General features: G+C 46.7%; 1 protein-coding gene across 1 annotated transcript; it reads left to right on the forward strand.

The window, feature by feature from the left end:
* The first annotated feature begins 470 nt into the window (after nucleotides 1–470).
* LOC121879742 lies at nucleotides 471–27,781 on the forward strand. The gene is made up of 18 exons (XM_042386510.1): nucleotides 471–552; nucleotides 1,680–1,806; nucleotides 9,576–9,793; nucleotides 17,102–17,289; nucleotides 17,635–17,749; nucleotides 18,174–18,345; nucleotides 18,943–19,162; nucleotides 19,545–21,169; nucleotides 21,999–22,179; nucleotides 22,669–22,812; nucleotides 23,228–23,349; nucleotides 23,422–23,462; nucleotides 24,020–24,043; nucleotides 24,295–24,436; nucleotides 24,546–24,828; nucleotides 25,453–25,592; nucleotides 26,801–26,947; nucleotides 27,041–27,781. The coding sequence occupies exons 2-18, from the start codon at nucleotides 1,727–1,729 to the stop codon at nucleotides 27,573–27,575; spliced, it is 4,377 nt and encodes a 1,458-aa protein (XP_042242444.1). The 5' UTR covers nucleotides 471–552; nucleotides 1,680–1,726; the 3' UTR covers nucleotides 27,576–27,781.

A 27,781-nucleotide genomic window follows, 5' to 3' on the forward strand; every position in this document is an offset into this window, starting at 1 on the left:
GCGTGTAATTAAATCTGACGTGGATTCCGCAAAGCTACAGGAAGATCCAAATAACTTTTTCGAGTGATCTGAAATAAAGAAGAAACTTTATGTGGACAAATGAAAAGTACTTAGTCTAGGAGATGTAAACAAAGGAACCAGACACCAGATGAAGAAAGTTGTTAAAAGAGAAATCCTACTGTGAGAAAGATTTAGGAGTAATGATAAGTAGGTTAGGTTAGGTTAGGTGAGTGTAGGTTAAGTTAGGTTAGGTTAGGTTTGGTACCCATTTACAGCTGAATGAACTGGTCAGATTAGTTTGGTTAAAACATATTTTTTGTCATTTCCGGAGCAGTTAACTAACCCCCACTAAACTTTTCTCTCACAGGTTGCTGGCGGTGGTGGCGGGCGTGGCGGTAACATGGTTCTCGTGGGCGGGGGTGGCAGCAGGCGGGGTTGAACGGGTGCTTGACGTACACCTCACCCCTCATGAAGTACAGGCTGCGGTGCGTGAGGCGGTGCTTGTGGTCAGAGAGCAGATAGAAGTGATAGAACCTCATGTCTTCCAGAGTGGTGAGTTGTCTCTCAGTTATTATTATTATTAAGATTATTTTATTTATTATTATTATTATTAAGATTTAGGAGTAATGATAATTAGGAATCTTAAGCCAAGTAAACAATGTGTATTTGCTCGAAACAAGGCTAATAAAGTACTTGGGTTGATACAAAGGAGTGTTACAAGACTAGCGAGGTCATCCTAAAACTATATCTTGCGCTTGTGAGACCTCACCTGGATTATGTGGTTCAGTTCTGGTCACCGTACTACAGAATGGATATAGAATCCCCTATAGAAAGAATTCAGAAGAGAATGACAAGACTAATCCCGGGCATTAGGAACCTTGAGTATAGAGACAGGTTAATGCATCTTAATATGCACTCCCTCGAGAGACGTAGAGCGAGGGGCGATATGATAGAGGTGTATAAATGGAAGTCGGGGCTAAACAAAGGTGATATAACAAAGGTACTTAACCTATCCAACCAGGAGCAAACTCGTAACAATGGTTTTAAATTAGACACATTTAGATTTAGGCGCGAAATAGGTAAACACTGGTTTGGAAATAGAGTAGTGGACAAGTGGAACAAGTTACCAAACATCATCATTAACTCGAATACGCTGGATAGCTTCAAACATAGGTTGGATGGGTATATGAGCGATAGGGGTTGGGTGTAAATGGGATTGCCCAGTATGGGCCAATAGGCCCGCTGCAGTTTCCTCCATTCTTATGTTCTTATGTAATCACCCCACACCTACTTATCACCCCACCCTTGCTAACCACCCCACACCTGCTAATCACCCCACCTCTGCTAATCACCTCACACCTGCTAATCACCCCACACCCACTAATCACCCCACACCCGCTAATCACCCCACACCCGCTAATCACCCCACACCCACTAATCACCCCATACCCGCTAATCACTCCACACCTGCTAATCACCCACACCCGTTAATCACCCCACACCAACTAACCACCCCACACCAACTAACCACCCCACACCAACTAACCACCCCACACCCACGCTAACCACCCCACACCAACTAACCACCCCACACCAACTAACCACCCCACACCAACTAACCACCCCACACCCTCTAATCACCCCACACCCTCTAATCACCCCACATCTTCACCCAACAGGAGGGAAGCTGGGCCCTGATTCACCCGCCTACCACTACTATACTCTAATGGCCGGGACGGAGCGGACAAGAACTATCGCCGCTGTGGCTCTTATCTCTCAGACGGCCACCCACATCCTCGCTGTCAGGTGCGTGGCTCTGTTGGACACGGTTAAGATGTGGGAAATAGGTGGGCAGGAAGTAGGGATGACACGGGCAGGGTTGGCTATTGGTCCGGTACTGTTTGGGTATTGGTCGGGTACTTTTTGGGTATCGGTCGGGTTCTGTTTGGGTATTGGTCGGGTACTTTTTGGGTATTGGTCGGGTACTTTTTGGGTATTGGTCGGTTACTTTTTGGGTATTGGTCGGGTATTTTTTGGGTATTGGTCGGGTACTTTTTGGGTATTGGTCGGGTATTGATTGAATTATAGTCGGGATGGGTACTGGTCCTGTCTCAGTCCACTAATTGTAATACTGGGTATATTTAGTCGGTTATTGATCGTCGAAGGTCGGGTCTTAGTAGGATCCTATCGAGACAAGTCGGGTGAGAGAGAGAGAGAGAGATGATATTCACTTGTGTGGCCTAAATTTCAAGAGCATTACGTATACTCTCTCTCTCTCTCTCTCTCTCTCTCTCTCTCTCTCTCTCTCTCTCTCTCCTACCCCCTTAAGTAAAAGAACAATATTTTAACTTAACCTTCATCTAACCTAACCTAACTTAACCTAACTTAACGTAACCTAACCTAACCTAACTTAACCCAATATATACACAAAACTAAGACATCATTAAAAAACACAAAGTTAAAAGGAAGTTAAGTTAGGTTAAGTTAGGTTAGGTTAGGTTACGTTAAATTAGGTTAGGTTACGTTAAGTTAGGTTAAGTTAGGTTAGGTTAAGTTAGGTTATTTACAGTAGTTTATTGTTAAATGGAGCTATCGGTCACCGCCCTTCAGTCACCTAGATGGGAATTCCAAACAACTTAACTACTGCTCGTGGGAAGGTTAGGCAAGGTTGGTCCCTGGTAGGTGGGGGGGCTAGTAGGGGAGGAGAGAGGGTAGGGAGGAGAGAGGGTAGGGAGGAGAGAGGGCAATAGCATGGGTGGGGAAGTAGAGGGAGGAGAGCTTACATCATAGGTAAGTGGGACCTTCGGGGAAAACCTGCCCCCTCTCGGTAGGCCTAGTGAGATGAGTGAGGGAAGAGGGGTCAGTTACCCTAAGGGGGGATGAGTAGGGAGGGGGGGGAGAGGGGGGGAGAGGGAAGGGGAGGGGGTGAGGGAGGAGAGGGGAGAGGGAGGGAGGGGAGGGGGAGGGAGGGGGGGGGAGGGAGGGGAGGGATGGGAGGAGGGTGGAGGAGGGGAGAGGGAGGGGAGAGGGAGGGAGGGACGGTGTGGAGGGAGGGGAGGGGAGGGGTGAGGGAGGGGGAGAGGGAGGGAAGGAGGGGGAGAGGGAGGGAGGGGAGGAGTGGGGGGAGAGGGAGGGGAGGGTGTAAGGCATACCTCCCTCTCCTCCCAAACAACACTCCACCCTCCTCAAAGACGAACTCTCCTCCCTCTCCCATCTCTCCCCACCACACCTCTTCTTCCTCCCTTCCTCCCTTTCTCTCCTCCTCTCATCTTCCTCTCTAACCCATCAATGGACAACTCAATCCTCCTCCCATCCTCCTCCATCCCTCCTTCTCATCCTCCTCCCAACCTCCTCCCAACCCCTCCTCCTCATCCCTCCTCCCCATCTCCTCCTCATCCTCCCCATCCCTCCTCATCCCCTCCTCCCCATCCCCTCCCCCATCCCCTCCTCCCCATCCCCATGAACCTGTCTGCTGTATAACTTTCACCCGCCTGCTGCTCAACTACACAGCTCCCTGTGTGTGTGTGTGTGTGTGTGTGTGTGTGTGTGTGTGTGTGTGTGTGTGTGTGTGTGTGTGTGTGTGTGTGTGTGTGTGTGTGTGTGTGTGTGTGTTGTTGTGTGATAACAATGAGAGAAACAGGAAATATCAAACAGAAGAATGAAAAAAAAAGAGAAAGCGAAGCAGAGAATGAGACAAGCCTGATGGGGAGATGACGAGAAGAAGAGAGAGGAGGAGAAAGGGAGGGAGGAGGAGAGAGGGAGGAGGAGGAGGGGAGAGGAGGAGGAGGAGGAGAGGAGGGAGGAGGAGGAAAGAGGAGGAGGAGAGAGGAGAAAGAGAGAGGAGAGGAGGAGGAGAGGAGTAGGGAGGAGGAGGAGGAGGAGGAAGAGGAGGAGGAAAGTGGAGGAGGAGGAGGAGGGAGGAAGGAGGAGGAGAGGAGAGGAGGAGGAGGAGGAGGAGGGAGCAGGAAGAGGAGGGAGGAGGAGGAGGAGGAGTAGGGAGGAGGAGGAGGAGGAGGGAAAGAGAAAGAGGAGAGGAGGAGGAGGAAAAGAGGAGGAGGAGGAGGAGGAGAGGAGGAGGAGAGGGAGGAGGAGAGGAGGAGGAGGAGAGAGGGAGGAGGGAAGAGGAGAAAGAGGAGGAGAGAGAGAAAGAGGAAGAGAGGGGAGGAGGAGGAGGAGGAGGAGGGAGGAGGAGGAGGAAGAGGAGGAGGAGAAGAAAGTGGAGGAGGGAGGAGGAAGAGAGGAGGAGGAGGAGGAGGAGAGGAGGAGGAGGAGGAGGAGGAGGAGGAGAAAGAGAGGAGGAGGAGAGGAGGAGGGGAGAGGAGCAGGAAGAGGAGAGGGAGAGGAGAGAAAGAGGAGGAGGGAGGAGGAGGAGAGGGAGGAGGAGGAGAGGAGGAGGAGGGGAGGAGAAAGAGGAGAGGAGAGAGAGAAAGAGGAGGAGGGAGGAGGAGGAGGAGGAGGAGGAGGAGAGGAGGAAGAGGGGAGGAGGAGGAAGAGGAGGGAGGAGAAGTGGAGGAGGAGGAGAGGAGGAGGAAGAGGAGGGGAGGAGGAGGAGGAGGAGAGGAGGAGAGGAGGAGGGAGGAGAAAGAGGAGTAGGAGGAGGAGGAGAGGAAGAGAGGAGGAGGAGGAGGAGGAGGAGGAGGAGGAGGAGGAGGAAGGGACAATAGTACATAGGTTTCTGTCTCAACTAACCCTGAGAAAGTGTGTGTGTGTGTGTGTGTGTGTGTACTGTTACTTCCACCTATGAACTGTCACACCTTAACTATCGATGCTGTCAGCCCAATACTAACTGTCACTAACTGTCTATAAATCCACCAGTTATTATTTAATCACATTCACTGTCATTCATTCCTCCCCAACACTTTCGACTGAGTGACTGGGTGTAATTCCAGTCTAAAAACACACACAGACAGTCACATTATCCAGTCACCGTTGGAATGTCTGTTAGGCTCTCACTCAAGGAGCCAGCTGTCAGTGAGGCAATATCTCACCAAACTTTCTGTAAGTTCACCACATCAGGCAACAGCTGTTATCTGGGAGTCTGGTCCTAATTCTTCTGTCTGTGGGATTATATATTGCTGTGTAATGTGTCACCACCATCATCATCAGTCATCAATCATCATCATCATCATCATCACCATCATCATCATCATCACCATCATCATCACCATCATCAACACCCACCACCACCATCATCATCATCATCACCACCACCATCATCACCATCATCATCACCATCATCACAATCAATAAGGAAGTCACAAAAACCAAAACTTTTCTCAACTAAAAACAAGAAAATTTACACAAACTGCCGAATCACCCTGTTGAATCGCTTACTGGTGGTTGTTAGTGAAAGGGGAGAAACTAGCTGCCTGCGGGCGTCAAATTGTGGTTAGGTAGCTGAGTGGTGGCTGGATAGTTAAGTGGTGATTGGATAGTTAAGGAGTAGTTATGGTAAGGTGGTGGTTGGATAGTTAAGTGGTGGTTGGGTAGTTAAGTGCTGGTTGGGTGGTAAATGGTGGTTGGGTAGCTCAGCAGTGGTTGGCGGGAAGGGGCAGTTGGCGGTTGGGTGGAGGTGGTGGTTGGGTAGTTAAGGAGTAGTTATGGTAGTTAAGTGGTGGTTGGGTAGTTAGTGTTGGTTGGAGAAGTGGTGGTTGGATAGTTAAGTGGTGGTTGGATAGTTAAGTGGTGGTTGGGTAGTTAAGTGGTGGTTGGATAGTTAAGTGGTGGTTGGGTGCCAGAAGTAGTTGTGGTAGTTAAGGGTGGTTGATAAAGTGGTGGTTGTGGTAGTTATGGTGGTTGGGTAGTTATGAGTAGTTGTGGTAGTTATGGTGGTTGGATCGTTAATGGTGGTTGTATGTTGATAGTTGTTGAAAGTTGTAATATTATGTATTTTTAACCTTTAGTTTGTGATGTATGTACAAGCACTAAGTACCCTCAAGGTCGACCTCCAAAACACATCAAGGTCGACCTCCAAAACACCTCACAGTAAACCTCCAGCACCTCAATGTAGACCTCCAAGATTATCTCAAAGTTGACCTCCAAAACACTCCAAGGTCGACCTCCATAACACCTCAAGGTCGACCTCCAAACACCTCACAGTAAACCTCCAAAACACCTCAATGTAGACCTCCAAGATTATCTCAAAGTTGACCTCCATAACACCTCAAGGTCGACCTCCATAACACCTCAAGGTCGATCTCCAAAATACACCACAGTAAACCTCCAAAACACCCCAGGTTGACCTCCAAGATTCTCTCAAGGTTGACCACTAAGAGTTCTCCAGGTCGACCTTCAAGATATCTTAAGGTTGTCCACAAAAACTGCTCAAGGTCGACCTCCAAACCTCAAGGTTGACCTCTAAACTAATCATTGACAAACACACAGACACAATCAAACAAACACAGACACATTCACCGACAAACAAACACACAGTCACACAGACACACACACACACACACAAAGACACACTGACGTACACACAGACACAGACACACACACACGCACACAAAGACACACTGATGTACACACAGACAGGCAGACATATGGTAAGAAACTGATAAAGGCAGCGACCACTTTCACCTCTCTCTGACTCCTTCCCTCCCTCCCTGTTTCCTTCTCTTCCTGTATGTCTGTGTCTCTCTCCCTGTCTGCTCCTGTGCGGAATAGGAGAGAGAGAGAGAGAGAGAGAGAGAGAGAGAGAGAGAGATTGCTTCTTATCTCTCTCTTCTTTACACATTGACTCACCATTCGTAAGAGTCGATGGTTCCACCCCGGGGCACTACCAGGTCCAGTACTGTGTCTGGCTCCTCACTTCTTTGTGTACTGTCCCTAGTGTATGGTCCTGGGTCAGTGTCACCACACACACACACACACACACACACACTGTACATACATACATACATACATACATACATACATTACGTACAACTTCCGCTATTGGATGTGTGTATAGTTGGTTACTGTGAGAAAGAGGAAGGGGAGGGATGTAAAGAGGGAGGGAAGAAATGAGGAAGGGAGGGATGTAAAGAGGGAGGGAAGAAATGAGGAAGGGAGGGATGTAAAGAGGGAGGGAAGAAAGGAGGGAGGGATTATGGCCCTTGTAGCCACTACAGACAATGCAGTCAGTCATGTTGGGTGTCAGAGACAGACACCTCCATGACCGTGACACTGTAGCCAACATGATTGTCAAGCACGCCCAAGAGGAGGATGTTCTGCTTTCAAGCAATACTCTAACAATGCTCACGCCACCACAATCTGCCCATCCCAGAACTGTTCAGGGCAACATCCTCATTCACTGTTCAAAATCCCACTAACAGGAGCCACCAACTCCCCTACTATTAGATACACTGATCAGCAGGGCCAAGAGCATCTGTTAACTGCATTGAGCAATCTAGAATCAACTGACCTAGACTCACAAACCCTGACTACAGCAATCTCAGAGGAGACAACGGTAGTCTCGGGTGTGGATACACAGGTACCCACATCAAAAAGCTGCTTTGCAACTTTCTTAACTGCAGAAATGCCAGATTGAGGGTGGGACAACACACAGGAAAGACCTTCCCACTCATGAGCGGAGTCCCTCAGGGCAGCGTCCTCTCTCCCACCCTATATATCATCTACACAAGTGACACCCCCCCTCCTACTAGAACAGGAAACGAAGATATTATGTATGCAGTTGACATCACTCAAATAACAACACATCGAGGAAAATCACGAGCGTTACAGGTCGACAATACTAGACGAGAAATAGAATGGGTAAATAATTACGAAAAATAATGGAAAATCCAAACCAGTCTCCCGAAATTCACAGTGACTCCCTTATGTAGAAAGAAAACCCATCCATTAGTAATCAAGAATGCCTGGATAGACTACAGAAGCAGAAGCATCCTCCTGGGCCTGAATATATCCACGACAGGTTACTCCCATCATGTCCACACCAGGAAGGAAAAGGCAAGAAGAGAGCTGAAAAAAACTGTACCACTTTAAAGCGCTTCCTGAGAAAATAAAACTCCGCCTGGTGACATCATTTATCACACCGATATTAACTTACCCAGCAGTACCTCTTCATACTATGAGCACCACTCAAATATTAAAATTACAGGTGGTCCAAAATGAAGCCCTGAGATTCGTCACAGGTGAAAGATACCCCTTCACCAGAACCACAGCCGAGATACATAGAGACCTGAGAATAAAACCCATCAACCAGCAGCTGCACACCCTGGCCAGCAGAGTCTGGCAAAAGATAGAACGATCAGAGCAAGAACTCCTTCAAAGACTCCCACCAGATAACGACAACAACCATACATGGCTCCCAAAAAGTTACCAAATCTTAAAAGGTCCATTACCACCCCCGATCTATAAGGCCAGGCAATAGACAACCTCCCTAGACCAACATCCGCCAGTAGGGTCGGCGGAATATGAAATAAGGCCCTTAAAACACCCATGGGTAGGATGTCTAGTGCCTGTACCGACAGACAATAACTAACCCATGACAGCCCGCCCTCTCTTACCTTCTCGTAAATTTCTTCAATTTCCGAACTATAACTTCCTCTACCCCTACTCTTCTTTCTCTACAAAAAATGGGAATGTAGGAAGGGGGGGGGGAGGAAGGGGGGGTGAGGGAAAAAGGAGGTAAATGTAGAAAGAGAGGTGGAGTGAAGGAGGGGGTAGAATGTGAAAAGGGGGGGAGGAAGGGAGGGGGAATGCAGGGAAAGGGAGTGAAGGAGGGGGGAATGTAGGGAAAGGGGAGGGGGGGAGGAAGGGAGGGGGGAATGTAGGAAGGGAAAAAAGATTTGGTAGATGAAAGAGAAATAGGTAACACGTGATAGGTAAGAATCAAAACAGTAAGTAAGAAGAAAAGGCACTTTGCTATCCTGAATAGGCTATGACAATAACCTCACCAAGTAGGTCTAAGACACTCCCCTACGCCCTAACCCATAGGTTCTATTAATTGAAACTCATGAACCTTTTGTAGTGCCAGTGTGAACCTTTTGTAGTATCAGTGTGAACCTTTTGTAGTATCAGTGTGAACCTTTTGTAGTACCAGTGTGAACCTTTTGTAGTATCAGTGTGAACCTTTTGTAGTGCCAGTGTGAACCTTTTGTAGTATCAGTGTGAACCTTTTGTAGTGCCAGTGTGAACCTTTTGTAGTATCAGTGTGAACCTTTTGTAGTATCAGTGTGAACCTTTTGTAGTACCAGTGTGAACCTTTTGTAGTATCAGTGTGAACCTTTTGTAGTGCCAGTGTGAACCTTTTGTAGTATCAGTGTGAACCTTTTGTAGTGCCAGTGTGAACCTTTTGTAGTATCAGTGTGAACGTTTGTCAGGTACAGTAAAACACACACACACACACACACACGTTGCTCCAGTAAGTCGGACTGTTCTTCATTACGTAACAACTTAAGGAATATTTTCATCGGAAAACACAAACCTAACCTAACCTACGCCACCCCCCTTCCCCGCGAAGTGTGGAGAAGTGTATATTGTTTGCTATCGTGTGTTTAGCAATATAATGCAGTAATAATAATAATAATAACCTAACCTAACCTCTCTCTCTCTGTCTGTGGCCTCAACAGACACAATCTCACAGTCGGGCAAGTGTCACTGGTCTTGCCCCAACACGACACCATGAAGACTGTACTGGCCGACTCTTGCCCTACCCCGTTACCACCGTCCTCCTGCCCGCCTTCACGCTACAGGACTATAGATGGCACGTGTAATAACCCCGACCAGCCAAGATGGGGCGCTGTCAACACTCCTTATTTAAGATTGCTTCCTGCCTGGTATGCTGACGGTAAGTGCTGTAGTTTTTATAAGTTGTTTTGTAATTGGTGTAATGTTTTATCTACTTAGAAAAGGTATCTACTCACAAAACGTATCTACTTATCTACTTAAACAGTATATTTACTTATTTATCTGCTTATAAATATCACATACACAACCAACTCGATCGTCACTTGTCTAATTCCATGATCGTCTTTTGTTTCCATGGTTACAAAATCCACACACCATTAAAGGCTTTTCTCGGTCTTATAATTTACGGCGGTGACGTAACAGCAGCGGTGATGACACATAAGGCAATTTTTCCAACCAATCATGACACTCTCTCACGTTTGGCGATGACGTCACCCTCGGTTAGCTCCGCCTATGTTTTCTTTCCGGAAGACTGTGATTGACGGATCTGCTGGCGACAGTTATGACGTCATTCTTGCCTATCCACGCCTACTTGATCACTTGAATGACGTGATTGGTACGTCTGGCGGCACTCACTGCGATGACGTCACATGTTTCTAGCCACACTCCTTGAATGACTTGATTGTTGTTGTTTGTTTTGGTAACCGTGAACGTCTTATCAAACAGATTGTGAAGACTTGAGTGTTTGTCTGTCTCTCTAATATTTGGCCAGATAAAGAAATAAACATTCGTCAATAAAGTACACACAGGTATACAAACAATATACCTAGACAAGAAACCACAAATGTTTTATATCCGCCATAAATATTATTATAAAGGCGAGATTATATATGATTTACATTATATATATATATATATATATATATATATATATATATATATATATATATATATATATATATATATATATATATATATATATAAACTGGTTTGTAGGAATGGCGAGCTTTTGTTATGATTGTGATACTTTGGCGGGAAGATTGTAGTTTTTATTTTGATGATTTTTTTTTTACTTTTGCCTCTACACACACGGTTTCTTTTTAAACGTGAAATGTTTCTTAATTTTAAGATTTGCAATATCTTTATTTGTTGTTTTGAAAGAAGGCGATATGACTTAATATAACCTAACCTAACTTAACTTAAACTAGCCTAACCTAACCTAAAATAACCTAACCTAACCCAACTTAAAACTAACCTATCCTAATCTAAACTAACCTAACCTAACTTTGCTAAACTAACCTAACAAAACGTAACCTAACCTAAAAAAAGTTATGTTATTTAAAGTTTGTTCAGATAGCTGTTGAAGAATAAGTGACCTTGTTCGTGGTAATCATCCAACACTGAGAAGCATCACCCAGCAACATGACGGCCTTCACACACCAGGAACCCCCATGGTCTCTCTCGGGTCACGGGGGATACATGACGTCAGATCCTTCAAGCAAGGCCGACCAATGTTAAAATGAGTACCACGAACAGCAAATGCGAGCAATGTCAGAGGACTACCACAACAAGTCCCCAAAAAGTACATAAAAAATACTTTAAACTTAACTATAATACCTTAAATACCTGTACTTAAAATAGCTTAACTTAGCCTTAAGTTCCAAGGCCTAACTTAGCCTTAAGTTCCTAGGCCTAACTTAAAACAGCCTTACCGACAATAACAGCACATTTTAATAAACCAAAACAAAGTTATTCACTTACCTTGAAAACTAACTCAACCTAACCTAACTAGATTAACCTTACTAACTCAGCCAGAATAACCTCCGAACCTCAGCCAGATTAACCTTACCTAACCTCAACCAGATTAACCTTAACCTAACCTCAACCAGATTAACCTAACCCAACCTCAACCATAAACCAACCTCAACTAGATTAACCTTAACCTAACCTCAGCCAGATTAACCTTAACCTAACCTCAACCAGATTAACCTTACCTAACCTCAGCCAGATTAACCTTACCTAACCTCAACCAGATTAACCTTACCTAACCTCAACCAGATTACCTTAACTCCCCAACCAGATTAACCTTACCTAACCTCAACCAGATTAACCTTAACCTAACCTCAACCAGATTAACCTTAACCTAACCTCAACTAGATTAACCTTAACCTAACCTCAACCAGATTAACCTTAACCTAACCTCAACCAGATTAACCTTACCTAACTTAACCTAAAAATAAAACCAATGTAACTTCACTGAAAACAGTTAACCCTCAGAGGAGAACCTTGAAGCACGAACACATGAACACACTTACCCAAGGACAAGATGCTGTTACCTCATCCACGTTAACAAAGTGTGACGTCACCCATGTAAACAAAGTGTGACGTCACCCATATAAACAAAGTGTGACGTCACCATAAACAAAGTGTGACGTCACCTATATGAACAAATTGTGACGTCACCTATATAAACAAATTGTGACGTCACCCATATAAACAAATTGTGACGTCACCCATATAAACAAATTGTGACGTCACCCATATAAACAAATTGTGACGTCACCCATATAAACAAATTGTGACGTTATCCATATAAACAGTGACGTCATCCATACAAACAAACACTAGTGTATTTGATATTACTGAACAGATAAACGAGACGGAAATTATTGTGTACCTTAAGAATTCCTTATACAGGTATTAAGTGTTAGCATAACTACTATTACTGTTCATACTACTACTACTACTACTACTACTATTTATTTTTTAATTGGTTTGCAGCCTCAGGTGGACCTTCGCCGCCATTTTATTACCTTAAAACTAAATATGCTAATACATAAGTAGCTATCCTAGCTGTATTAGTTTAGCCTCAGATCTGTGCGGCATTCAGTGACTGTTGCTTCGTAGTCAATATCTGTAGCTGTTGTCGGCTTTGGGGCTGAAGCTCTCGTTCCCCTGAGGCAGAGCAAAGCAGACCTAAGGAGACAGAAGGACAGTAAACATCTCATCCAGGCTGTAACATAACTTGTGGGCTGCTGCTTCTGTTCGGAGATCACCTCCGCGAGTATTATATAGAGACATCTTGTACTTGGTCCCATCCCACCAGAGGTTGTGAACACCAGAGGAGTGAAGCTGCCTTGATCAACGTTCAGAATTCTCTCCCCGTATGCCCTGATCTTGTCGTTCTCGTTCCTCCTGTGTGCAGTATCGAGAGCTAGGTTACGGTGACATGCGGCCATGGGATCGAATATCTTGACGTCAAAAGCAGCTCGCTGTCCCCGTATCCAGAATCCTCGAGTGCTGACGTCCATACCGGCCCCTACTACTACTACTACTTATACTACTACTACTCTCATTGTCAAAATATTCAGGGAATACGTTCAGATTCATATTTCTTCTCCATAACTTACATAATAAATATACTCAATGGTAATATAACGCAGTTGCTATTATAACAAGGTCGCAATAGTCGCCATGAAATAATAACAACACTGACCCAGGTATTGGCTTTATCACTGTTATTATATAATACCCCAAACTACGCTTGGTAATATTGACACTGTGTTAACCGGCCGCATTGAAGATGGTGGTTCATGGCGTAGGGAAGGAACATAAGAACATAAGAATGGAGGAAACTGCAGCAGGCCAATTGGCCCTTACTGGGCAGTCCCATTTACACCCAACCCCTATTGCTCATATGAGCATGCAACCTATGTTTGAAGCTATCCAGCGTATTCGAGTTAATGATGATATTTGGTAACTTGTTCCATTCATCCACTACTCTGTTACCAAACCAATGTTTACCTATTTCGCTCGTAAATCTAAATTTGTCTAATTTAAAACCATTGTTACGAGTTCGCTCCTGGTTGGATAGTTTGAGTACCTTTGTAATGTCCCCTTTGTTTAGCCCTGCCTTCCACTTATACACCTCTATCAGGTCGCCCCTCGCTCTACGTCTCTCGAGGGAGTGGAAATTAAGATACTTTACCCTGTCTCTGTACTCAAGGTTCCTAATGCCCGGGATTAGTCTTGTCATTCTCCTCTGAATTCTTTCCAAGGATTCTATATCCATTCTGTAATATAGTGACCAGAACTGAACTGCGTAATCCAGGTGTGGTCTCACAAGCGCAAGATACAGTTTTAGGATGACCTCTCTAGTCTTGTAACTAACACTCCTTTGTATGAACCCAAGTACTTTATTAGCCTTGTAAAGAAGTTCCTCGCTCCTACACCGGCCAATATCATTGCCTCTTGCACTGAGGCAGATAATGGGTTTGTTCCCATTACCAGACAAGATATTGTCCATCCTGTCAACTATATCCCCCACCCCAGCTCCTGGCAAACACACCCTCATCCTATTTTTGTTTTTACCACAAAAGGCCCTGTCCAAGTACCTTACCTGTGAGTCACCAACAATTAAAGTTTGTATACCTTCCTTGTCAGCCCTGTCCCTGACTGTACTAACGTCCAATTCATCTATCAAGGGACTGAAGGAGTTGGTACACTTAGCTGTTGATGTCGTTGTTGACGCTCTTGTGTGTTTTTTCATCACCAGTTTGGTCTTCCCTCTCCTCACAACCTTCCACTCCCCTGAGTTCTCGTCAGACACGGGCTTTCCTTGTCTCGCCTCTTCTCTCATCCTCGCCATTTCTTCCTTTAATTTCAGGTTCTCCATCTTGGCCCTCTCTAATTCGTCCTTAGCCCTCTCCAGCTTAGCCAACAAACTCATACACCCCAGCCTACACATAGCACTGGCCATATCTGATAATTATCCCTCGGGAGCTAACCCTGCTGTGACCTTTCCCCTAGTGAGGTCAGAACACAACGGCTGTACTCTGTCGCTCAGCCTGTTCACCAGGACTCACCGTGTGCACGTAGCAGTATTTTCCACAAGAAATACCTTAAAGAAAATCAATCAGTATTAAATTTTACGTAAAGGGAACCTAACCTATTGTTATCCTAATCTAACCTCACCTAACCTATTGTTACCCTAATCTAACCTCACCTAACCTATTGTTACCCGAATCGAACCTCACCTAACCTATTGTATAATGAGGTTAAATATCATATTTAGTAGTAGAGTGAGGGAGGTAGGTAGCGTGACCCGAGGGTGTGAAGATATATTAACACAGGCTCAGTACAAGTGTAGTATATAAACCACCAATGCGTGTTACACCTTTATTTTACTAGTTCAACGGGGGGGTTAATGGAGCTTCTAACACAATATATAATAGACTATGATATATTCCTATTACCTAACAAGTAAAATAGGCACGAAGTCGACCACCGTTGGGGAGGTTCAGGATCACCGCATTACTACCGTCTACACAGCCAACACGATGAGAGGGTCGCACACCGTCGATGGACCAGGCTGAGACCTCGCTACACATAGTGAAGATTTCTTGGATGAGACGACGAGTGGGACTGGGGACGTGTGTTGCTGACCCTTCACTGTTATAAGAATAATCCTGTAGAATTTTTTTTTTGTAGGAATATTACCTACACGGACCTTTAGCTAAAATGCTGGTCCACCCACTGCTAGACCCGCTGTTTGGTCAGGTAGCAGAAGTACTGGGTGGGTAGTAAGTAGCTCCTTAAATTAACAAGGTCATGACCCTGGGTTAAGCTAATTGCGTGGCTGTGAGAATTATTGTTCCCTTTGTGACCTTGACCTCCTTTGGGTCAGGTCTGTATCTCACCTCAATCACTATAGGGTGAGTCACTTACGAGGGTGAGCAGGTACTCCCCTGGTTACTGCGCAGTCTATGTTATTCTACTGGCCTGGGTGCTTTGGTCTGAGAGATAAACATTATAATTGTTATCCTAACCTAACCTACCACAACTACCACCATCAGACACCATCAACATACTACCACAACTACCACCATCAACATACTACCACAACTACCACCATCAGACACCATCAACATACTACCACAACTACCACCATCAGACACCATCAACATACTACCACCATCAGACACCATCAACATACTACCACAACTACCACCATCAACATACTACCACAACTACCACCATCAGACACCATCAACATACTACCACAACTACCACCATCAACATACTACCACAACTACCACCATCAACATACTACCACAACTACCACCATCAACATACTACCACAACTACCACCATCAACATACTACCACAACTACCACCATCACAGAGGCAGGTAACAGCTTCCTACCAGTCACAACATTTTACATTTTCACTCATATCACTGACCTCAAGTTTCCTAAGGCACTGCTAACTGACTGGGTGAGAAGATGATGATGATAATGACCCGTTATCACCATCAATAATAACGCAGTAATAACGCTTAATATACGAGACTGGAGAACTGTACATAGAAGGAAGATATTTTTCTAACTCATCATATGTTTCCAAGCGCGATCTTTCAGTCAATATTTATCTCTTCAATAACTCAAATCTCCGCGTTAATAATAAAATAATAACTAAAATAATAATATTAGTAATAATAAACGACCATAAGTAAATAAAATAAAATAATAGTGAGAAACAATATATGTATGTTGTGTTGTTATATAAGAGAAACAATTGAACCCTACAATTGTGTGTAAATGAGAGAGAGACAGATCAGTAACCTGGGATTTGGTCACAATTTTTGTGGTGCCATATAGCAGCAGGGACTAAGTTTGGAACAAGAACAAGAACAATGACTTTGATTGGGTGATTCAATACGTTATTTTCGTTAAATTAAGCCACAATTAACCGTTATAAATATAAAAACTACTCTAACGCATAAATGCAGCAAAGACATGAAACCTTCACCAATATGCAGTACATAATAAAAAATAGTCCAACTTTAACATTAACCAAATAAGAGGAGACGAGGGGTGACAGCGACCTTGTGTTGTGGGAGAATGAGTCGACTACCGCGTTATTATTGGTCATTTATGAGTCGTGAGGGAAGTGAACCATTACAGCCACTGTGTCTTGCTGTAATGTTATGTAATGACTTGTACAGTAAGAACAATAATGTGTAGTAAGAATAATGATATTTGTGAGAGCATATTATTATTATTGTTAATATTATTATTTTTATTATTATTATTATTATTGTTATGACTATTATTACTATTTTTATTATGATTATTATTATTATTATTATTTATTATTATTAAACTGACATATACAACTACCACAACCATAACTACAACCCTTACTCTCCTCAACATAAACCACCACCACAACCACCACCACAACCACCACTACAACCATCACCACCACCTCTACAACTACAACCACCACTACAACCACCACTACAACCACCACCACAACCACCACTACAACCACCACCACTACAACCACCAACTACAACCACCACTACAACCACCACTACAACCACCACCACAACCACCACTACAACCACCACCACTACAACCACCACCACTACAACCACCACCACTACAACCTTTACTCTTCACAGGCGTATCCTCCCCCCGCGTGTCTTTGGCCGGACGAGCACTGCCTCCAGCCTCTCTTGTTTCTCAAGCCGCCCACGCTGGTCATATCCACACTCACGCCCACGTGTCTCTCCTGGCCTCTGTGTGGGGTCAATACCTCGCCCATGACCTCTCCCGACCTCTGGTAGCTGAAGGAGTGAGAGGGGAAAAGGTAAGGTTAGGTTAGGTTAGGTTAATTAATTTTAAGCTTGTTATTGTGATAATTTAAGCTTAGGTTAGGTCAATTTATTTTAAGCTTGTGATTGTAATAATTTAAGCTTAGGTTAGGTCAATTTATTTTAAGCTTGTGATTGTGATAATTTAAGCTTAGGTTAGGTCAATTTATTTTAAGCTTGTGATTATAATAATTTAAGCTTAGGTTAGGTCAATTTATTTTAAGCTTGTGATTGTAATAATTTAAGGTTGTTAGTTATAGTATTTTAAGGTCATGGATTCCAAATATGTGTCATAACCTCACAACTCACAGCTGGTTGTAAAACGTACCATATGTTGACAGGTGAAGTGTTGTGGACTGACGGAGAAACACCCTGAATGTTTCCCAATAGTGGACGGTGAACTGTGTTGGGAGTACGCTAGGACTGCCCCTGCTACCACCACTGACTGTGCTCTGGGTAACTATCTCTCTCTCTCTCTCTCTCTCTCTCCATCAAGTTCCACCTCTACACACCTACTCCTGTTCCATCATCCGTTCCCTCACACCTGCTACTGTTCCATCATCACGTTCCCTCACACCTACTACTGTTCCATCATCACGTTCCCTCACACCTAATACTGTTCCATCATTACGTTCCCTCACACCTAATACTGTTCCATCATTACGTTCCCTCACACCTACTACTGTTCCATCATCACGTTCCCTCACACCTAATACTGTTCCATCATCACGTTCCCTCACACCTAATACTGTTCCATCATCACGTTCCCTCACACCTGCTACTGTTCCATCATCACGTTCCCTCACACCTAATACTGTTCCATCATTACGTTCCCTCACACCTACTACTGTTCAGTCATCACGTTCCCTCACACCTGCAGGAGTTCGGGAACAACTGAACGGCGCCACGTCGTTCCTGGATGGGTCGGGATTGTATGGGTCAACTAAAAGAGAATCGGACTCATTACGGCTCTTTGAGAATGGTCACCTGAAGACCCAAGCCGACTGGTTGCTGCCACGAGCTACCTCACACACCTGCAAAGACGCCATGATGTAAGTTGTTTGTAATGGTTCACTCTTGTTTGTAATGGTTCATTCTTGTTTGTAATGGTTCACACTCTTGTTTGTAATGGTTCACTCTTGTTTGTAATGGTTCACTCTTGTTTGTAATGGTTCATTCTTGTTTGTAATGGTTCACTCGTGTTTGTAATGGTTCACTCTTGTTAAACATTAATTTCCTTTGTATCACTATACTTTGTTAGAATATTATTACCGAGTGTCTTGATTTCCTCCCTTAACATGTCAGAGTTCCTTCATGTCAGAGTTCCTTCATGTCAGAGTTCCTTCATGTCAGAGTTCCTTCATGTCAGAGTTCCTTCATGTCAGAGTTCCTTCATGTCAGAGTTCCTTCTTCATGTCAGAGAGTCACTCCTTGTCAGAGTTACTCCCTCCCTCCATGCCAACCATTACCCTCCACCACCTCCCTCCATACTCACCATTACCCTCCTTCCCTCCCTCCACGCTCACCATTACCCTCCTTCCCTCCCTCCATGCTCACCATTACCCTCCTTCCCTCCCTCCATGCTCACCATTACCCTCCTTCCTTCCCTCCCTCCCTCCCTTCACGCTCTCACCATTACCCTCCTGCAGGTGTTTCATGGGGGGTGATCTACGTCTCAACACACACGCTGGCCTGGCTGCTCTACAGACTCTGCTGGTCCATGAACACAACAGAGTAGCGTCCGTCCTCTCTGAGCTCAACCCTCAGTGGGGGGACGACACCGTGTTTGAGGAGGCAAGAGCTATCATCGCTGCCCAGATGCAACATATAACTTATAAGGAATTTCTGCCTACAATACTGGGAGCCCGGGTAGGTGTTGGGGTGTTGAGTGTGTTGGAGGTGTGTTGGGTGTTGGGTGTGTTGTGTGTGTGTTATGTGTGTGTGTATGTGTGTTTGTGTGTGTGTATGTGTGTGTGTGTGTGTGTGTGTGTGTGTGTGTTTGTGTGTTTAGGAGGGAGATAGGAAGGAACTGGTTCACAAATAGGGTGGTGGACGAGTGGAACAAGCTTAGCAACTATGTAGTAAGTGCTGGAATGCTGGAAAGTTTCAAAAGGAGACTGGATAGATTCAGGGATGATAGAGAGTGGTAGTAACTCTCGACAGGAGCTGCCATGCACAGGCCAACCAGCCTATTGCAGACTCCTTATTTTCTTATGTTCTTATGTACACTAACATGAGTGTCGCCACACAGGTTGCCGAGGAGAATGAGCTCATCCCACTAGCGGCGGGCTTCTACCACAGCTATGACATCACCATTGAACCTGGAGTGTTCAACTCTGTGGCCACGGCCGTGTTACATCTGGTACTGACGCTGTTACCCGACCAGCTGCCCCTTGGTCGCCACAACATCCCACTAGGCATGACAGCCCTCAACATGACCATCCTCTACAAGGCTGGTGCCTATGAGCAGCTCATCAGTGGTCTGGTGTCCGCTAACTCTCTCACTTTCGACCCCGCCGTCAGTGCCTCCATCAGGGGGTACCTGGGCGGACTGGACTTGGTTGCCCGGACGGTACAGAGTGGACGTGATCACGGCCTACCGCCGTACGTGGTGTGGCGCCCCTTGTGTGGCCGGCGTCCTGCTCACAGCTTCGAAGACCTCACAGACACCATGGAGGTGGAGCATATCGCCAGACTTCAGATCATCTTCGCCAACGTGGCCGACATCGATCTCTTCACCGGCATCATCTCAGAGCGACCTCAGGATGGCGCCCTGGTGGGTCCTACGGCCTCTTGCCTCCTTGCCCTCCAGTTCAAGGTGTTGAGACAGACAGACAGGTACTGGTATGAGAACGATGTTCCTCCTGCCGCCTTTAGTAAAGAACAGCTTTTTGAAATCAGGAAGACGTCCATGGCGCGTCTGGTGTGTAACAACGTGCCTGGGCTGAGTAGTGTGCCCCGCTCTGCCTTCCTCGCTGGTGACCAGTTCCTGAATGCCCCTGTATCCTGCCGTGACCTGGACGACATGGATCTGGGCGTGTGGAAGACCCGCGGGAAGGTGGTGGTGGCTGAAGATATTTTACACAGTGTGGTGGAGAAAGGGAAACAGGTCGTGGAGAAGCGGAGACAGATGGAGAAGCTTATCTTCGAGAAAGGTCTGGTGGCAGGGTCCAAGTCACCGGTAGGCTCAGCATACGCCAACAATAAGCCTACCCCCACGTCCTTGATCCAGGCCAACACGTCCGTGCTCCTCGAGGCCACCAGCCAGGAACTCATCACCATCATGCACGACCGTAGAGTCCGTCGACAGATTCAGGGACTCGGCAACGAGTTCGACTCGCTGGACCTTAACCTACCGTCCGTGGATATCTCTGGTCTGGTCCCTCCCGCCCCTCTGATCCGTAATTGTCGGGAGACGGAGGAACACAGGGCGTGTGACGCTAACAACCGTTTCAGAACTATCAGTGGTCACTGTAACAACCTCAGACGTCCTGACTTTGGTCGTTCCAACACCGTATTCGCCCGCATGTTACCTGCTGGCTACGACGACGGCATCTCAGAGCCACGCACTCGCTCTGTCTCGGGCAACGCCTTACCCTCCCCCCGCACCATCTCCACCACCATCCACAACGATATCTCTCACCTTCACGCTCGCTACACCCTCATGGTGATGCAGTTCGGACAGTTCCTTGACCACGACATCACCTTCACACCCGTCAACAAGGGCTTCCAGAGTTCTATCCTGGACTGCAGGGACTGTGAGGCACAACAGAGAGTCCATCCAGAGTGTTGGCCCATCCCCGTCCCTGACAACGATCCTTTCTATCCCGCCGTCAATATATCCTCTGGGAGACCCTTCTGCATTGCCTTCACCAGGTAAGTTGACTGCTACTGACCCTGTTCCTCTGTCTCTCTCTCTCTCCAGGATAACTTTGTCTCATTGTCTCTCTATCTCTCCCATGATAATTAACCACGCTGTTACTTGCCCCAGTCCACCAGTAACAACACTCTCCCCTCCACCAGTACACCAGTAATTACACTCTCCCCTCCACCAGTACACCAGTAATTACACTCTCCCCTCCACCAGTACACCAGTAACCACACTCTCCCCTCCACCAGTACACCAGTAACCACACTCTCCCCTCCAACAGTACACCAGTAACCACACTCTCCCCTCCACCAGTACACCAGTAACAACCTCCCCTCCACCAGTGCAAAGTAACCACTCTCCCTCCACCAGTACACCAGTAACACCTCTCCCCTCCACCAGTGCACCAGTAACCACACTCTCCCTCCACCAGTACACAGTAACAACACTCTCCCCTCCACCAGTACACCAGTAACCACACACTCTCCCCTCCACCAGTAAACCAATGTACACTCTCCCTCCCTGCCAGTACACCAGGCGCCACTCTCCCCTCCACCAGTACACCAGTAACCACACTCTCCCCTCCACCAGTACACCAGTAACCACACTCTCCCCTCCACCAGTACACCAGTAACCACACTCTCCCCTCCACCAGTACACCAGTAACCACACTCTCCCCTCCACCATTTTAGTAACCACACTCTCACCCAGTACACCAGTAACCACACTCTCCCCTCCACCAGTACACCAGTAACCACACTCTCCCCTCCACCAGTACACCAGTAACCACACTCTCCCCTCCACCAGTACACCAGTAACCACACTCTCCTCCCACAGATCACTACCGGGTCAACAAACTCTGGGAGCTCGAGAACAGATCAATCAAAACACCGCCTTCCTGGACGCCTCCCAGATCTATGGTCAGGAGCTGTGTGAGGCAAGAGAACTGAGAGACAGTCACTCTGGCTATCTTAATGCGACCAGACATCCGATCCGTGGCAAGCCCTTACTGCCCCAGGTACGTGTGTGTGTGTGTGTGTGTGTGTGTGTGTGTGTGTGTGTATCTTACACATTAGAAACAATAACAAAACCCCTATTTATAACTCCTCACAAAGTTTACTTACCATACTCCCAATTACAAACTTTTACCGCTACTTTCAAACTATTTACCTATTTTACTACCCATATTAAACTTATCTCAAAATATTTACTCCCTATTTCACCTTACAAACGTTTTACTTCCTATTTACAAAGGTATCACAGCCTATTTACAAATATTTCACACCTATTTACACATTACAAACGTTATTCACCCAATTTACAAAGGTATTACAGCCTGTTCACAAATGTTCCACACCCAATTTACAGAGGTTCCCTACCCTATTTACAAATATTTCACACCCTATTTACACATTACAGACATTATTCACCCTATTTACAAAGGTTTCACACCCAATTTACAAACGTTTCACAGCCTATTTAATCTCTACTCACCTGGTGTGTACAGGAGACGGGCAACCCAGAGTGTAAAGCAGACTCGGGTCGGTGCTTCAAGGCGGGTGACTCGAGGTCGTCTGAACAGCCCGGCCTGGCAGTGGTCCACACCATCTGGATGAGGGAACACAATCGTATAGCTGATGGCCTGGCAGTGGTGAGTAAACCTAACCTAACCTAACCTGGTAGTAGTGAGTAAACCTAACCTAACCTAACCTGGTAGTAGTGAGTAAACCTAACCTAACCTAACAGGGAAGAAAGCAATTTGTTTAATTTTACGTACAGTGAGTTTCTGTTAGAACGAGGTCCCCTATAGTCTTGCCTGGAGGTTAACCCACACCCTATTATTTTATTGATCATTCTCACCACTTATCACCTTACTAGCCATTAGGGCGGTCTACCCAGTGTTAGTACAGGAAGAAACTGGTAAACCTGTGGTATTTGGTAGTGGTCACAACACCCTTGTCACGTGTGTCCAGGCCGAGGCTCGAACCCTTGACATATTGGTGAGAGTTATGCGTGTTACCGCTGTACCACCAACACCCCACTATGACTCACTCTCACCCCAACAGGTTAACCCACATTGGGATGACGAGCGATTGTATCAAGAAGCACGGAGGATAGTGACGGGAGAATGGCAACATGTTGTGTACAATGAGTTCCTGCCTCGAGTGTTGGGCTGGAACGCCATGAGGCTGACGGGAGAATGGCAACATGTTGTGTACAATGAGTTCCTGCCTCGAGTGTTGGGCTGGAACGCCATGAGGCTGTACTCCCTCACACTAAAACCTGAAGGATATTACGGAGGTCAGTGCCTGTCTCTTATACGTACATACATGCATACATACATACATACATACATACATACATACATACATACATACATACATACATACATACATACATACATACAGTACATACATATATGACTATGATGGAAGAAAAACTATATCGTGTGTGTCCCCCACCATTACACCAGGTCCCCCACACCAGGTCCCCCACACCACGTCCCTCCCCCACACCAGGTCCCTCCACACCAGGTCCCCCCACACCAGGTCCCCCACACAAGGTCCCCCACACCACGTCCCCCACACCAGGTCCCCCCCCACACCACGTCCCCCCACACCAGGTCCCCCACACCAGGTCCCCCCACACCAGGTCCCCCACACCAGGTCCTCCACACCAGGTCCCCCACACCACGTCCCCACACCAGTCCCCTCACACCAGGTCCCCACACCAGGTCCCCCACATCAGGTCCCCCACATCAGGTCCCCCACACCCCCACACCAGGTCCCCCACACCAGGTCCCCACACCAGGTCCCCACACCAGGTCCCCCACCTAATCTCAGTTCTCCCACACACAGAGTACGACGGCAACTGTAACCCAGGAATATTGAATGAGTTTGCCACTGCTGCCTTCCGCTTCGGTCACTCATTGATCAGACGGTCACTCCTCCGTATGGACACCTCCTTCAGTGAGAACCATGACGGCGTGGAACTCAGGAGGAGTTTCTTCAACCCTGATATGTTGTGAGTAACCTGTGTGAGTCTCTCTCTCTCTCTCCCCTCTTCTCTCTCCTCACTCCCCTCTTCCCTCTCCTCACCTCCTCTCACCCCTCTCTCGGCAACTGTAACCCAGGAATATTGAATGAGTTTGCCACTGCTGCCTTCCGCTTCGGTCACTCATTGATCAGACGGTCACTCCTCCGTATGGACACCTCCTTCAGTGAGAACCATGACGGCGTGGAACTCAGGAGGAGTTTCTTCAACCCTGATATGTTGTGAGTAACCTGTGTGAGTCTCTCTCTCTCTCTCCCCTCTTCTCTCTCCTCACTCCCCTCTTCCCTCTCCTCACCCCCTCTCACCCCTCTCTCTCTCTCTCTTCCCCAGACTCGAGTTTCAGATGATTGATGAACTGGTCCGGGGGTTGATCTCTACACCTATGGAGACGTTAGACAACTTTTTAACTGAGGAGATAACGAATCATCTCTTCGAGGACGCTACCATCCCTTTCTCGGGTCTCGATCTCGCCGCCCTTAACATACAACGAGGGCGAGAACACGGTATCCGCTCTTACAACGAGTACCGAGCCATCTGTAACCTCAAACGAGCTAGGACCTTCGCTGACCTGAGCAGAGAGATTAAACCTGAACTGATTGAGAAACTACAGCGGGTAAGTGTGTTGTGTTGTGTTGCGTGTGAGGGTGTGTTGTGTTGTGTGTGAGGGTGTGTTGTTTTGTGTTGCGTGTGAGGGTGTGTTGTGTTGTGTTGCGTGTGAGGGTGTGTTGTGTTGTGTTGTGTGTGAGGGTGTGTTGTGTTGCGTGTGAGGGTGTGTTGTGTTGTGTTGTGTGTGAGGGTGTGTTGTGTTGTGTGTGAGGTCTGTTGTGTTGTGTGTTCTCTGTGTTGTGTTGCGTCGTATGTATGTGTGTACTGTAAATGTGTCAGTGTGTGTGTTTGTGTTGATGACTCACTCCACCTCCACCACACCACTCCACCTCCCCTCCTCCACCTCCCCCACACACACTCACTCACCTCCACACACCTCCTCCACCTCCCCACACACACTCCTCCACCTCCACCACCCCTCCTCCCACCTCCCCCACACACTCCTCCACCTCCCCACACACCTCCTCCACTCCCTCCCATCCTCCACCACACACTCACTCCATCCTCCACCACACACTCACTCCACCTCCCCCACACACTCACTCCACCTCCACCACACACTCACTCCATCCTCCACCACACACTCACTCCATCCTCCACCACACACTCACTCCATCCTCCACTCCTCCAGGTATACAACAGCGTGGAGGACATCGACCTCTTCACTGGTGGACTGTGTGAGACGCCACTACAGGGAGGCATTATCGGCCCGACCTTTGGCTGTATCATCGGGCTGCAGTTCTCTTTCTTGAGGAAATGTGACAGATTCTGGTGAGATGGTTGTTGTCCTAACCTAACCTAACCTAACCTAACCTAACCTAACCTAACCTAACCTAACCTAATCTAACCTAACCTAACCTAACCTAATCTAAGCTAAACTAACCTAATTATATTTAGGTTAGGTAATGTTAGTTGAAGTTAGGTTTAGATTAAGTTAAGTTTTGTTTAGTTAAGTTAGATTAAGTTACAAGAGGTTTAGTTTTGTGTTGGTTAAGTTAGCTTAGTTTTCGTTACGTTGAATTTAAGTTAGTTTAGGTTAGGTTAACTGGATACAGCGCTTGCTTCCTGTTCCAGGGGTCGGTGGTTCGATTCCTGGGTGCTCCTAGTTCACCCAGCTGCAATATGTGTACCTAAGTTTACAAGTTGGGGAAGCGAGTGTAGTCAAGAGCAATACCGGCCATGCTGCCTCCTTGTATACTGAAGGCTCTGTGATGTATCCACACTGTCCCTAACGAACAGTCATGCCTATGAGACCCACTTTCGGGTGATGTTAACTTAAGGTCATTCCTGAAATTGGATACTACACTCAACCGCCTTCACTTCCCCAACTTGTAAACTTAGGTACCCATTTACAGCTGGGTGAACTAGGCGTACCCAGGGATCGAACCACTGACCCCTGGAACAGGAGGCGAGAGCTGTATCCAGTTAACCGTCGCACTCAACCTAACCTAACACTAACTTAGCCTACTGTAAACTAATTTAACTTAACCTAACCTAAACTAAACTTAATTAGATAAAGATTGGTTTGGAAATAGAGTAGTGGACGAGTGGAACAAGTTACCAAATATCATCATTAACTTGAATACGCTGGATAGCTTCAAACATAGGTTGGATGGGTATATGAGCGATAGGGGTTGGGTGTAAATGGGACTGTCCAGTATGGTCCAATAGGCCTGCTGCAGTTTCCTCCATTCTTATGTTCTTATGTTCTAACAGTGTGTAACAGAGGGTCAGTACATGTCCAGTAACTACCACCTCCCTACCACCTGTCCACTACCTCCCTACCACCTGTCCACCACCTCCCTACCACCTGTCCACCACCTCCCTACCACCTGTCCACCACCTCCCTACCACCTGTCCACTACCTCCCTACCACCTGTCCACCACCTCCCTACCACCTGTCCACCACCTCCCTACCACCTGTCCACTACCTCCGCACCACCTGTCCACCAGCTCATCAACTCATCTCCCCCACACAGGTATGAGACGTCCAACCCCAGTCTCAAGTTTACCGAAGAACAGCTCGTTGACATCCGCAAGGTGACGATGGCTTCCCTCATCTGCCAGAACTGTGACGTGGTCGAACACATCCAGCGAGGAGTGTTTGACATGCCCCACGACTTTCTGTGAGTGTTTGTGTGTGTGTGTGTTTGTGTAATGATGATGATGATGATGATGATGATGATTATGATGATTATGATGATGATGACGTGTTTCAGGAACCCCCGGGTGCCATGTGGGGCGGTGTCGAATGTTAATCTTCAACTGTGGCGTGACTCCAACACCTGCGTCATAGGTAACCAAGCGGTGGGCATTGGAGACACTCGCACACCCACACCTTGTACACTATGCACCTGCACTTCTTCTGGGGCGCAGTGCCAGACCTTAAAAGTCAACTGTTTCGAACTGCGCTCAAGATTTGGTCTGGATGATATTTTACGAGATAATGTTTGTCGTGCGCAGTGTGGAAACATCCTCGACCCAAACAGACCAGCACAACCAGCCCCTCCAGCGGCACCAGCACCACGACCACCTCCTGCTAATGTATTCAACGAAGGCCTCACCCCACCCCCACCTCCTCCACAACAACCCCCCCAGCAACCCCCACCACCACAGCCACTACCCCCACGAGCCCGACCTCCCCAACCATCTGGCCCCGTGTTCCGGCCCCCTCCACCCCCACCTCCCCCTCAGGCTAATCCCCTCCGTTTCCCCTTCCCAATTCCCCCTTTCCTTAGGTCCCTCTTCAGCTAGATCTCTTCTGCACGTTTTCCTATTTCTCTCTAGGACTCTAAATCTCTCCTAGGGACTTTAAATACGACTTTTTTTTCACAGATCAGGAATAAGGTTTTACAGGCTTTACCCTACCCCATGCATTACAGGTCTTAACCTACTCCATACATTACAGGCTTTACCCTACCCCATACATTACAGGCTTTACCCTACCCCATACATTACAG

Source organism: Homarus americanus, unplaced genomic scaffold, assembly GCF_018991925.1.
Source record: "Homarus americanus isolate GMGI-L3 unplaced genomic scaffold, GMGI_Hamer_2.0 scaffold42643, whole genome shotgun sequence".
Taxonomy (NCBI): Eukaryota; Metazoa; Arthropoda; class Malacostraca; order Decapoda; family Nephropidae; genus Homarus; species Homarus americanus.

Bases quoted from the DNA above. Each gene is read 5' to 3' on its own strand.
- LOC121879742 (XM_042386510.1), top strand. From the start codon at position 1,727: ATGGCCGGGACGGAGCGGACAAGAACTATCGCCGCTGTGGCTCTTATC. The intron at 17,290-17,634 runs GTAAGGTTAGGT...ATATGTTGACAG, and splicing joins AAGGAGTGAGAGGGGAAAAG to GTGAAGTGTTGTGGACTGAC. The intron at 22,180-22,668 runs GTACGTGTGTGT...TGGTGTGTACAG, and splicing joins GCAAGCCCTTACTGCCCCAG to GAGACGGGCAACCCAGAGTG.